Source organism: Centruroides vittatus, unplaced genomic scaffold (assembly GCF_030686945.1).
Source record: "Centruroides vittatus isolate TY-2023 unplaced genomic scaffold, ASM3068694v2 contig_417, whole genome shotgun sequence".
Lineage (NCBI taxonomy): Eukaryota > Metazoa > Arthropoda > Arachnida > Scorpiones > Buthidae > Centruroides > Centruroides vittatus.
Genome location: NW_027122227.1, coordinates 931,088 through 946,305, shown reverse-complemented (window position 1 = coordinate 946,305; position 15,218 = coordinate 931,088). Strand labels below are relative to the sequence as shown.

The window sequence follows — 15,218 nt, the reverse complement described above, 5'->3', positions numbered from 1 at the left end:
CTTTCTTATTCTCTGAATCCCACTGATAGTATATAATTTCATCATCAGATGAAACATTTCTCACCAACTGGTCAACAAAGGCAGACACCTTATCACATGTTGTGCATTTGTTCAGGCAACAACTTGGTACCCACATGCAAACAGAGTTTCTCACAATCTTGTCAAGCGTAGGTAAACTGAAACCAGCATTTTTAAATCCATCTAAAAGTAACTGGACGTTCTCATGATACTTGCAACAGTAAACATTGTGGTCTTTGTCTGATGATAATTTCACATGTGCAGGTCTTAACTTTGCAAATAATGATTTTCCTACTTTAACCCTAGGATGCTCTTGCTTGGAAAAGTCTATGTGCCTCCATCACAGTCATATTCATCTTTTTTTTTTTTTTTGTATTGTTTCCTTGGCACCACCCTTACGAACTGTTACATAATCCTTCATTCCTGGACATTGTCGTGATATAATGTCACTCATAACATTCTACAACCAAACATTTGGTCTCATTATCACTGTCCTCTCGTGTCCTTGGCTGTTTTTTAGTTTCAATTCCATACTGAACTGCTAGTTTTTTCACAATTGATCTCTGCTTTCTTGGTGATACTGGAAAAAGTTCTCTTTACTTTCTAGACTGCTTTCTCATATGACTGCGGGGTGATGAAAGACTTTGAAGGGAATTTAAGGACAAGTCCGGATTAGGATCAAGTTCTTTCTTGTGTTTTCTCATAGCTCTCATCCTCTCTCTTGATTTTGCTGCCTCTGAGCATTTCTTACTATCTGTCCAGGATTGTCTATGAGCTTTCTGGTCTTCTGCATTTTTTCTTTTTGTTTCAACTATCTTTTCTGCACTCATCTTGGCCCTATATTTTCTCATCCTCTCTGCGGCTGTCATTGCTATTTTTTTGCCAGGTGGTTCTGGTAAATCTGCCATCTAAATAAAAGGGAAAATTAATGAAACATAATATAACTGATATAACCTCTCCTGTTACATCCGTTACAATGCACTGTTACATCAGTTACATGCAAATTTTTCTTAAGCATTACTTCAATCATCTTTGCATGAGGTTATGTTTAAATGTGATGAAAATCATTAGAAGAATGTGTAATTACAAAGGTTTCAGTAACTTAATGACCAAGATATAGAGAAGTTTGTAATAAAATGTAACGGATGTGACAGATCAATAGTTGGTCCGTTTCATTTCCATTATATTCACAAGGATTCTAAATTATTATATTTTCTACGTGGATTTATAATCTAAAGATACTTACCCTTTACTATTATCAACAAGTCATCCAGGCTCTCAAAGTAACAAGAAAATAGTTTCCTTTATATGCTCAAATGTTCAGTCACCATGTGCTGCAAAACAACAACTGGAAAAATCCAAGATGGTGCCTGATCACGTGACTAACTGTTGCCAAAAATATGATTTTTTTACATGTAGAGATATGATAATATCGTAGGAGCAAAGAAAAGTATTATTTAGTGAAAAAAATTTTCACCCTAGAATGACCAATTTTCCGTGGAATTACTCATACTGCTGAATGATTTGAATGATTGCATAAGAATATTAATTCTTATGTTTTTCTGTTTCTGAAAATTAAAATCTTATTTTAATTTTCAGAAACAATGTACTCCAAAAGATTTATATATCATTTCTAATTTTAGATAGTATAATAAATATTTTTATATTAACTTTGTTATTTTTATTTATATAGGTCTGCATATGATAATGTAACAAAACAGAAAGTTGCCATTAAAAAAATTTCACCTTTTGAGCATCAGACATACTGTCAACGAACATTACGTGAAATCAAAATTCTTACAAGGTTTAACCATGAAAATGTGAGTTTTCTGTATTAATTAAAATAAATTAATTTAAAAATATCATATGATATTTTTGTTACAATGTAGACAAAATTATTTTTTACATTAAGAATAGAGATCTCATTTTTTGTAGTAATTAAATTATACTTCTGTTATATGAAGTTTTTATTACTATTAAAAAATGTTTTAGTATTTTCAAATTTTTCAGTCCACTTTCAGAGAATTTGTTTAATTTCAAATATTTTAAATTTAAATTTAATTTCTTTTTTTATCCTATACATAAGCTCAAGTAATATGATAAGAACAAATGTGCTCACAGATGACTAGCTCCTAATTCACTAAATCTCTTGCTATCTTTTTATTTTTCCTCATCTGTTTATTGTGAGTTAAATCCTCTTGATATAACTGATCTACAGTGAGCTCTATTATTTGCTGTTGTAAAAAATTTCTAAAATGTTTAAAATTCAATACATTTATTAGTTGATCTATTTAATCCTGGGACAATCAGATTTTATTTCCTCAATTCTATCATGTAAAGCCATTTGGGTAATCCATTTAGTTTTGTTTTTGTTAAATGTAAATCTATTACAATTTTATTTTTTTACAATTTAATAGACTGAATAAATTGAACTTCTTTTACTTGAAATTCTTGCTAAGTTCAATTTTATTTTTGTTCTGACTTAATTCCTGTAGACTTGATGCATTCTGTGTTTTTATGAGTCAAAGTAGTTTTGAGATCACATTTTGCTAACTTAAAATTTAAGATCTGGAAACTATTTTATGTCTAATTTTGTATGCTTTCACTTTCATTTTCAAGGGGATGCAGAGTTAGAAATTAAGAATATTTACTAGTTAAGTGGGCAGCTAGCTGTTGCTTTCTGACTGTCCTATAATGAAATTAGTTGTTCAAACTACAGGGTGCATATCATTTTTATAAACTACTAAGTAATACAAAAAGTTTACCATGATTACATAAAAAATAAAGTTTTTTTTATTGCTTGCTTAATATATAGCTGTTCTTTAGATCTATACATAAAAAGAAATCTTCAACCTCAGGCAACCTTTAAGGTGTTTGTTTACAGTAGGTACCAACTTAGAAACATTGAGTAGACTTATAAATTTTTATTGGGTGAATTCTTATTCAAAATTTAATGTAGTAAAGTTATATTTAAAAACTCACACAAAAGAATTCTGTAATAAAAGAGTATATATATATGAAAAGCTATAATTGTCTACAGTATTAAAAATCACATTCAGGATCATATACTAAAATTCTTTTTAATATGTACTGTACATAAAACTAACAACTAATCAGATATTGAGTAAAATATATTATTCAATACTCCATGTAAGTTAAATGAAAATATGAACAGCTGATTAATGAATTAAAGAATTTGTTAATCAGGTATTAGCACCTGTTATTTAATCATTAAAGTAAAACTGTTATTTAAGATGACTATAATTTTTCTGCATTTAAAACACTGTACAACTTGTTCAATTTGAAATATGAATAAAACAAAAACTTGTCTGCTTTCAAAAAAGCATTGTTCCTGGCAAAAATAAGCCTTTTCTTACATATTTTTGGGTAAAACAAAAAATAAAATTGAATTAATACTACAAAATATTTTAACCTTAAAGATGAATTTTTAATTTAGTAGCATGTCTTAGAAATTATTTTATTTCAGTTCAAATCAAATTTATAATTTAAAAGCAACTGAGTAAAATAAATGAATTTAAAATGATATAGTAACATTAAGATAAATAAAAACATTTAAAATTTAATAGTATTCTACAGTTTATACAAATTACTATTACTTCATAAATTGATATTTTTCTTCCAATTGTCAATGCTTAATTCTTTTATTTTCTCATCTTATGTGCTTTCTTTTCTTGTACTTTTTGGTGGCTGTATTCAATTTGCTGTCTTAAAAGAGTTTGACGTCTCAAACAGACTTGGTTGATTTGTTTTTACTACTACTATTACCAAAAAAGTATCTATTACTATTATATATTACATATTCAACAGGATAAAATATGCACAAAGTACAAAAAAGTTAATAAAAAATGAGAAAATAAACGAGGTTGCCCACTGGACAACTTTAAGGACATTTGATAATCCAAATAAAATTTTGGTTGGCTGGGACAACCGGACATTCAGTAATTTTGAATCCTGGAAATGGATACTGATGATATTAAGTTTGATTTTGAATAGAATTATGCTTCTGGTTGCATGACATAAAATTCAAAATTTCATCAATGTTTTATGCCTAAAGTAATGATCTTATTTTTGTTGACTCGAAAATCGACGAAAGCACTATATTGTGTTACGTTTTGCCACTATATTGTATTCGTAGTCAACAAGAATCAAGCACGACACGGTTTCAAGTCATTAATGATCTTATTCTTAAACACAGATTGACAACTTAGATCTTAGTATTGTAAAATAGTTATTTTTTAACTTTTTAGAGTGAAAATTTTAAAATATAATAATTTTGAAATATAGCAAACACGTTCTGTGATTTGACAACTGAATTATTGGCCAATCATATTTATGAGTTCTATATGTATTTTCTTTGTTAATTTTCGTCCGATGGCGATAATTATGTTTAATTAATTTTCTGAAGACAAAGTCCTTCCCGGAACATGGGACCACCATTTTTAAGTTCCAAACATTACACTTTTGGCGACTGACCTTTCCTTTTAGGCTACTGGCCGCCAAACAGTCCTTTAAAAACACAAACATATATCTAATTAAAAATATTAACATTTGTAAAGAAGCAGGAACTGGTAAAGTACGGACGTCTTCTATTCTCCATCATGCCTTCTTGGGGTTGGTTCAGCTTTTATCTACAACGAAAAAATGGTGGTCCCATGTTCCGGGAAGGACTTTGTCTTCAGAAAATTAATTAAACATAATTATCGCCATCGGACGAAAATTAACAAATATAATTTTAAAATATCGTCGCCAGGGGGTAGCTTTCCTCATCTACATTTTACCAGCGCCTATTTCGTTGTAGATAAAAGCCGAACCAACCCCAAGAAGGCATGATGGAGAATAGAAGACGTCCGTACTTTACCAGTTCCTGCTTCTTTACAAATGTTAATATTTGTAATTAGATATATGTTTGTGTTTTTAAAAGGACTGTTTGGCGGCCAGTAGCCTAAAAGGAAAGGTCAGTCACCAAAAGTGTAATGTTTGGAACTTAAAAATGGTGGTCCCATGTTCCGGGAAGGACTTTGTCTTCAGAAAATTAATTAAATGTATTTTCTTATTTAGAACTAAAACAGTCATACTACAGGGTATGGGACACATTTTAAATTAACTTTATTTGAAGCACCAAATTAATAGCTAATATACATGAAACACTGGAATTTTTGATTACTTCTTGATAAAGATGTCATACAAGTGTGTTCCATGATGACTAACATTCCTGTGCCCTGCAAAGCATAGCTTTATCCAGCATGTTCAACTGAATAACGAATTTTCAAAGTGATATTCTATTTTAATTCCTGCAGTGTGTGTGGCATATTTATGAATTTTCTGTCCTTCAGATATCTACAAAGAAAAAATCAGAAATATTTAAATTTGTAGTGTGCAAGCCATTCAATTTCTGCAAACCTTGGATGCTGATGATTTTCATTGATGCTCTTGCTATGTGAGAGATGGCACTGTCTAATTGGAATTATATGTCTGCAAGATAAAACTGTCAGAATCCAGAAAGAAGAATGAAGTTAGCAAATTGTCATAATGTTTGTTTGTTACTGTGACAGCATTGCTACCTTTGTCTTCAAAAATGTTGGGCATGTCATTCCATTGCATCATCTTGGCAAGCAAATCTGGGTCATTAAAACTCTTAACTAAAGGTTACAAATGGATGTTGATTTTGAGATTTTCTCATCAAGTATTCTGAAGATATTCAATTTTAAAATGTGCTTCATCATAATGCCATGCTCTGTAAAATTTAAATCATGTATTGACATTTTTATTGCTGATAGTGACCAATTAGTGTATTTACCATTTTCACTGTGAAATGGATAGAAACACAAACGAGAAAAATAAAGATTTTATTAGCAGTAAAATTTCCATTATAAAGACCACAAAGAAAAAATCAAAAATTGATTTTTCATATCTGAAACATATCTGAAAAACAAGGAGAGGATTTTGGAAAGTTTTGATGTATGGTATAACAGAATCAGGCAGAATAGAAAAGCATGTAAATGTGCATATCCATTTACAGTGAAACCTCAGGTTACAAACACCTCTGTTTATGAACAAAATTTTGATACCATATTTATTTCAGTTGCTGTATGATAACTCTGCTTCCAAACAAGTTACTCAGCAGAGCCAGCTACCGATGGTCAACTCTTTATACTTCCTATGTTCAAGAAAGTTGACAGCCTAACCAATCAATGACAGGACTACCAATTCAGAAGTTATTGGCACCAAAAATGCCTCACATCATTAGACATCATAACATGAACAATTGATGACATTGTTATTCAAATTAGATTTCAATGCATGTGAGAGTAAGATACTACTACTGTTTATTGGTACATGTTGCAATTGAATTTAAATCAAATAAATTAATAAAAACTGTGTTAATTGACATTTGCATAATATAAGTGACATCCATGAATCCGTATTTAAAGGTACTTAAATTAAATATCAAAAACTTATTAATATAAACATTACCACTAACTTAAAACAGTTATTTATATTAGGGCTTATTAATATAATATAATAATAATTATTAATTCTGGGTAGCCAGTTAATTAAAACTAAAAATAATAATTAAAACTGATTTTTACACAAACTGAAATTAAAAATAAAATCAAAATTAATTAATTTAAATATAAATTTAAAATTGAAATCAAATCAATTGAAAAATAAAAGTTCAGAAAGGGTGGTTAGTAGAAAGAAGTACTTGTCTGTCTTGATTGATTTGGTTATATTTCATTTTGGCAGTCAGAATTGAGTCTGTTTATAGCACTTATTTGTAAAATCTTAGTTTCAGTTTTGGTTTCGGTTGGCAGTGAAGAAACATTTTGCTTTTAATATATTGTATATATAGAATAGATATAGATATTATATTATATTGCATTTGTAGGCATTTTTATGGATGAAATACAGCTAAAAAGGTATTAAAAAAAAATGAATCTATTTTAGGGTCAGGAATGGATTAATCCATTTTACATTGTTTCTTATGGGAAAATTTGTTTGGGTTTGAGAACAGATTGATTTCGGAACAACTTTTAGGAACAAATTAAGTTTGTAAACCGAGGTTTGACTGTATAAACATCTCTAAACCTGATAGTTGTATTAAAGTGAAACAGTTGCCAGATTAAATTGGGCTATATTAGTACAACTACTGCCAGTAATAACACTGGTACTAACACCTACTTCTAGTATCAAATTACTCAGTATTTAATTATTAAATTAATAGTAGCCGTAATGTAGCCCAATTTAATCTGGCAAGTATTTGACTTTACTCTGCATATCCAGACTCTGAAGTGGTTTGTACAGTTTAGAGACAAGAATATTTCTGTTAATGGAAAATTTCTGAGTAAAAGCTAAACAATTTCAACAACACTTTGAATACATCAATTCAAAGCAAATAGATAACTGGATAAATTTAAGAGAAGGCTTGTAATGGTTTTTAATAAAAGTTGTGGTGAAGAGGATTGTGTGAAATTGTTGAAAAATTTATTAAAAATTCTACAAAACTATACCTCAGAAGATTTTAATACAGACAAAATAATAGTATTCAAAAATGATTCATGTCATGAAGGTTAAAAAAAAGGCAAAAAACATATAACTTCTTTTAGGACTGAACATGACAGGAAATGAAAAATGGCCATCATTATTAATTGGGAAATTTTTAAAGTCTCAATGTTTTCAAAAGCCAAGACATTATTTATACAATATACAATAAATAAGAAATTGTGGAAGAAAATCAAAAAATTTTTCTAATTGGCTGAAAAAGTTTGAAAAGTGATATGTTTTTTATTTTTCTACCCTAATATCAAACATTAGCAGTGTGTGTACATTAGATTTTTGTGTTAAGTTTGGTTTCATTTTTGAAATTTATTAAAATTTGTAAAAATGCTATACCAATTTATCAGTGGCAAAATATATACATATTTGGATACTGACAAGTAAATTCAGCTGTTTATTGACTTATTAATACCAAAATGCATTGTACATTTTTTTCATTAAGACTATTTATTTATTTTACTTCATACTTTTACTTAAAATTTATTTTGTCTTTAACAGATTATGAGAAATAAAGCTAAATTAAATATTTGTAAAGCATGAGAAAATATTTTGGATGCATGTAATGTAATGCTAAATTAATTATTAAATGTTATATAATAGAAATGAAAGCTAAATAATTTAAATAAATAAATATAACTATAAATTTCTCTTGTAACTCACAATGATCCCATTCATTATTATTAATTTCTTCTGTATTATAAATTATAATGTTTTTCTTATTTTTAACTTTTTTACAATTGTAATTTTTTAAATACAAATGTACAATAATAATAACTTACATGAACTCATTTTCAAAAGTAAATTTTAATACCCAGCAATATCTGTCAGTAATTATTTTACTCATAAAATAATATTGGTTTATACAGTAGAAGTTTGTTAATCTGGTACCAGATTATTCCTGTATTTCCTGTGTTTCTGTATTTTCAGAAACTTCATGAAAAAAGAAAGAAAATTAAACATTCTTAATCAAGAAATCTTGATTGTTTATTACATTTCAGAACAATACTTCTTACAAAATATTATATTAAAAAAATTTTATACTTTATTATTTTTAGATTATTGACATAAGAGATATTCTTCGAGCTCCTACAATTGACCAAATGAAAGATGTGTATCCTTTACAATATTAATTAAAAATAGCATACATAAAATGTATTGTTAGTAATAATTTAATTAGTATAATCAAATACATTTTGATATTTGGTAAAAATAATAATTATTTGAACAATCATTTTTTGAAAGATATAGAGTTTTTTTTTGTAAAATTTATTTTAATATTGAAAAATTTTATTTTATATAAAATATAAATATAAATATTGAATTATGTATAATACAGGTATCCCTTGTACAACACAGCATTTCTACAATACAGTTTTGCTCTGACATGGTTTGAGAAATAGAATAAATAAGACAAATAATGAAGTTGCCTTATATTTACAGGATGGCTAATAAATATTTTAAATTAATTTACATATATTTAATATGACAAGGTTGACATATTAAATATATGTAAATTAATTTAAAATGGTTTGAGAATTTGAGAAATTTTTCATACAAAATTTCACAACCTTTAAGTGCAAACTCCATTATTCAATACTTTTTTTTGTTCAAGTAAGCATGCATGCTGTCTCAAATTTGCCCATGAATTTTAGAATATTGAAATTTTCAATTTGTTTTGTGCCTTTTATCAGGTTTTCTTTAATGAAACTGATCATACAATTTTTTCCTTCTTTGTCCTCACTTTCCTGTCAACCAGGTGTTGTTGTCATTACTTTCAGACTAGCCTTTAACCCTTTCCATGCGGTTAAACGCCTTTAGGCGTATGTCACGTGACTTGCCGTTAATTCGTGATGCGGCATACGCCTTTCGGCGTAATTAATCAAAAAATTCGATTATTTTGCGTTATATTCGATTTTCCAGCGATCTTAGCTTTGATTCGCTATTCTGTAGGTCGATTGACTTTGTTTAAGCCAAAAAGTGTTTCGTGACCACCCCTGGGCCATAAATATTTCGGTAAAATAGACTCTCTCCCTGCCAAGTAATTGGAGTCGTAGTGTAAATAATGACAATAACTTCTCCCCCGCTCTAGCTAGAGAGCTGCGGTTTCTTTCATTTAAAAGAAGACAGATGTATCTAACTAACAAATGTACAAAGTTTAGCGATTTTCTGTAAATTAATTATTTTTTTCTTTTGTTCGTAAGCTTCAAATTTTAATATTATTTTAAATTTCTATTAAACTAAAAATTAAACAATCGTAAACTGTAATATGTTCTTAATCAAACGCAAAAAACAGATTAAACATAACGCGATTTTAAAGCGAAATATCGCGATTTAAAAATCATCCAAAAACTGCAAAAAATGCGCCGCATGACGAATTCCACTCAATTATTTGCTGTAGATCGCTCGCATGGAAAGGGTTAAGACTGTCACTATGTTTTGTTTTTATAGATTAATCCTCATATTTAGTAAAGTTTATTTAAACATTTTTAAGTAATTGTTATTAAACTTTTTTTAACCATACATAAATAATTATTTGTAAAAATGATGAACAAAATACAGTGGTATCCCAGTACTTGAACTGTTCCCAACTCAAACAATTCAAATATTCAAACAAAATTCTGGAAAAAATTGCTCAAATAAACAAACACTAGGACAAATTTTCGATTAATAGCATATTTTTATTTTGTGATCTATAAAAAAATTTTATAATAAAAATACAGTATTTTTAATTGTGATTGTTAATTAATTATTGATTGGAAATAAATTATTGATTGCTTTAATAAACATTTCTCTTAGTACAGTAGACTCCCCTATAACACAGTAGATAAGTTCTGTGTTATAGGGGGGTCTACTGTAATGAAAAAAAAATTAGTATATTTGAAGCTATAGAAAACTTCAAAAAAATATAATTTTTTGAGTCTATTTCTTTTTATCCTTTTCACAGACCATCTCAGAAGTAACAGTAAATTAGCTTGAAGATATAAAAAGTCTTCTTAAAACATCATAAATAGATTATTAAAAAATTAAAGATGTTTTAAGAAGATTTTTTATATCATCAAGCTAATTTACTGTTACTTCTGAGATGGTCTGTGAAAAGGATAAAAATAAATAGACTCAAAAAATTATATATTTTGTAAGTTTTCTATAGCTTCAAATGAAGATAATCTTGGGTTATGTCGTCTTTATGCAAATAATGTATGACTTTATGCAAGAATAGTATACTTTTGTTAACTTTTGGAACCTAACCCTATGTTTCGTACTAATCCTTTGATTTGTACAGCATGGATTCATGTAACATGGCACTTTTTTGGAATGTAACTACAATGTTATACAATGGATACCTCTATTTATAAATTATGTATTAATAATTTTAATAATAAATATTAATATCAATATAATATAAAATTTTATTGTATCGATAGTATAACAAATTACATAAACAATAGAAATACTTTGTATGCATTATTTCTTTTAACTGTGAAATAGCTATATTGTTCAATGTTTAATGGAAACAGATTTATACAAGCTACTAAAGACACAACGGCTTAGCAATGATCACATCTGCTATTTTTTATATCAGATACTTCGAGGCTTGAAATACATTCATTCAGCTAATGTGCTTCATCGTGACTTGAAACCAAGTAATTTATTATTAAATACAACATGTGATTTAAAGGTAATCATTTATAATTTTAGTAATTATAAAATTATCATTATTAATGGACTGTGTATTTTATACTGATATGTTTTATTTTATTATTATTATTATTGATCATAATATATGTATTGGATAACTATTCATATTTTAATACATTACCATTGATAAATTATAAATATTATGTCTTTGTGTTCTTGTGAACTAGGACATTATACCAAGGGAAGCAAATCACACAATTTCCAAGTAAAACACCAAGAAGTATGTATTTAAATGTAAAGAAACTGAAGTTAAAAAAAGCTACATTCTGAGGGAAAGGAGGACATGGAAGCTGGAGATGAATTGAGCAGGATTATGTTACATTAAAGGTGTTTTACCTAGAAATTGTGATTCACTTCCCTTGGTGTAACAAGTCCTGGTTCACAAGAATGTTCAAAGTGGAGAAAGACGTAATTTATATAATATATATAAGTAATTAAGGACAAGAGCATGTTTTTAATGGTAAATTATGATTTTTTAATTAGTTATTTCTGCTTTTATGTAAAATCTTTATTTTTATTGAGACATACAGTAAGACCCCGTTTAACACTGCCTTTCTTAACACTGTCTGCTTGACGTCTAAAAAACGCTCAAAATTTATGCTGATTCAAATTAATGCGGTGTATTTCATTGATTCATATATAATACGATTATTCCCAAACACGAACCAATCAGCAAAAGGTGGCAATTCATCATAAGCACTGTACTTCCCTTAAATCTATGTTTGTTTTGTGCAGTTTTGGAAAAAATATAACATCATGGATGCCATAGGAAATATCGACTTCGCTTGGCAAGAATTAACTGATAAATGCATGAATGGAATGTGGAAGAAGTTATGGCTGGAAGTATCCAAGAATTCTCATTGAGAAGAGCCTATTGCTATATCGTTAGGTTAACAAAATTGTCAACTTAATCGATTCAGCAGATGTAGACAAGCAGGATATTGGGGAGTTACTGCAGGTTTCTGGTAAGAGCCTTACCAATGACAACCTCAAGAATTGGCAGAACAAGGAATTCATGTAGAACTGGAAAATAGAGATTTTGAAGATAAAGAACCCATAAAATTTCTGTTACAGATTTCCTTAGTAAATTTTGGTAACGTTAACCGAAATCGTTGATCAAATTGTTGCAAATGATCCAGATTTTGATAGGAGTGCCAAAGCAAAACAAAGCATTTTGGATGCGATCTTCTGCTACCAACATTTGCTTAAGGAAAGAAAAAGAAAGCGACCAATGAAACTACACAACTTCATGGCAAAAAAACAAGAATTTCAGAAGAGCCAGGACCTTTGTCACAAAAAATTAACTTTACATTTCTGTGCACATATGTTTATGTGTTATTTAACATATATTATTATGCAAAAATTTATATAAAAATAACTTAAAATTATAGTAAAATTGCTTATTTTTTGTTGCATGTTCCCCTATTCCTATTTACTCTGTTAAAATGGTCTCATTTAACGCTGTTTCACTTAGCGCTTTGTTGTCTAGGAATGCGTTAAGTGGAGTCTTACTGTATTTAAGTTTTAAAATATAAATTCTTTCATTTTTCTTGTAGATAATTGGGAAGACATTGAGTACATTCCTTGGTTAGTGGCATTAATATAGCTGGATAAGCAAGCCAATGACTGTATCAAATTGACTATATCTTTGGTTTGCTAATCCAGATGTATTAAATCCAGTTTATCAGGTGATGTGCTCCAATTTGGGATTATTAACAAATTATGATAGAAAAAATCTTTTTAGAATTAACATATGTTAAAAAAAGTTTATTTGGTACTTACTTAATTTCAAAACAATTCTGGTGTTGTAGATGTTCATTTAAATTTTCTCTGAAGGATCATAAAATTTTTTATAATTCATATATGATATTTAGATTGAATAGAAGGTAAGGTTTTTAAGTGTTCCAATCACACATGGTTGTGTATGAGCAAACTCTTCAAAATATGTTGCTTCACATTCTCATGCCAATTAACTATTATTTTATGACCAAAAATTTTATTGAACATAATAGAAATTATTTGACAACAGTTAAAACCGTCTGCAGTGTATCTTTGTTATGGAAGTGTTCAAAAACTGTGCCATGACAGAGAGAGTGATTTTTTTTTTTTTTTTTTTTTTTTTTATGGGGAGAAAACTCATATAACTTTATATGATTATCATATAAGACTCTAGTTTTTTTGTTATAAGTAAAATTTTTGGTAATTTCTGCTTATTTTTATGCTGAATCCAAAAATGTAATTAGAAATTCTCTGTTGTTTATAGTTTTTGTGAGACTGCTGTGGTGAGTGGAATAGCAGTTTTATCTTTTACAGTTATAACATGCTGAATGTAATTATTCCAGTTTTTTTATAGTAACTAATTGAGTACTGTACTTGTTTTGCTGGTTTTTTAATATTACACAATTTAAATTTGTTATGTTGAGTCACAAATTTTGTAATCTGACTTTACACCATTTTGATGGGGGTTTAACCGACAGTGATGTAGTGAAAGTCTTAAAATGAAGATTCATCAAGTTAATATTTATAATATAAATGTTTAACAGAGTATACCAACTCTAACAGTTTTGATTTCAGCAAGTTATGCCTATACATAATACATTTTTAGCTTTAATCAATTAATAATAACACTTTCAAACCTGATAATTTTGAAAAGTACACTTTTAAACCGCTTTTTAAATATGGCTTCATTTATCTGAATATTTGTGAACACAAAATCTGAAGATGAATCATAAAGAAAGCTTTCCAAGAGGAATCATAAAGCTATGTGAACAATATTCAGGAAACTAGCTTCTTTTACCTAATAGTGTTTTTAAGCCTATAGAATAGCTTTCCAAAAATACTTTTTTTTTGCTGATGTGATTTTGATATTTCATCACACTGATGTAGATACATCTCTTGCATATATCCATGTCTTATCAAAAAAAGTATAGGATAATTCTTGATATTTGCATGTTTGGTATTCATGCTTTCACTTATTTGTGATTGAAAAAGTTGTGACCAATCACATGATTATTTTTCATCAGCAAATTGTTGTTACAATACAATTACAGTGCAGTATTTGTAAAAAAATATACTCTCAGTGATTTCCAATTTTTATATTTTTTTTATGTTGCCATGCAAAATACAGTAAACTACTATACTAACAAACTGAAGTCACTGCATTACAACAACAATGTCTCTTGCTAAATCATATATGGCAAAGTTTAAGCCACAATTGAAAAAATATAGGGCATAAAGTAATTACAATCTTCCATATAATAATAATAGTAATAATAATTCCAGTTGTTCTGCAATATCATATAAAAACAGTAGATGATGAATAGAAAAAATGCTAAAGCTGCCAATGACAACTTTCAAGTATTCAAAAGTATACATCATTTTTGATAGCTTATGCAAGGAGTTGCAAGAATTAGATCCTATTTAAACCTTTATGAATAGGTCCAGTTGCTCTGACCATGGCTAGACAACTTTTTACTGTCAAAGGGTTACCTCAAAAATGTTGCTTTTTCCTTCCTCTGAAAATGCACAGATCGTAAAGGCACCAGCACAGATGCACAGATCGTTTACCTAGAGAGATTAAGAAATTATAAAAGTTGATATAATTAGGTAACTATTGAAAGTGAAATCTTTATAAAGAAACTTTGCAATTAGCTTTGCTGTATGTAAGATTGCAATCAACTTAGTATAAGTTCAATCAACTTATTATTAGTATAAAATTACTTCCTGGACAATTGTAAATAATAATTACAAGAGAATCATGTTTTTGTATAAATCTAACTATTTTTATTTAAACTTAGTTAACATAAATGCAAAATATAAACTTTAAGATTTCAAAACAGTTTAAGTATAACAGCCTAAAGCCACCATAGTTTTTTCTACTTTTCCTGTGCATTTCCATATATCGGTTTCAAGCACTGGAAGCAAGC

The 15,218-nt window shown here is 28.3% G+C and overlaps 1 protein-coding gene across 2 annotated transcripts in view; it reads left to right on the top strand.

The window, feature by feature from the left end:
* Nucleotides 1–15,218, top strand: part of LOC136976650 (mitogen-activated protein kinase 1-like) — a 75,892-nt gene that overhangs the window by 5,826 nt on the left and 54,848 nt on the right. For both annotated transcript variants that reach the window (XM_067271997.1, XM_067271996.1), the window contains exons 2-4: nucleotides 1,712–1,838; nucleotides 8,652–8,707; nucleotides 11,083–11,272. In XM_067271997.1, the coding sequence (XP_067128098.1) occupies nucleotides 1,712–1,838; nucleotides 8,652–8,707; nucleotides 11,083–11,272 (373 nt within the window). The remainder of the gene's footprint in view (nucleotides 1–1,711; nucleotides 1,839–8,651; nucleotides 8,708–11,082; nucleotides 11,273–15,218) is intronic.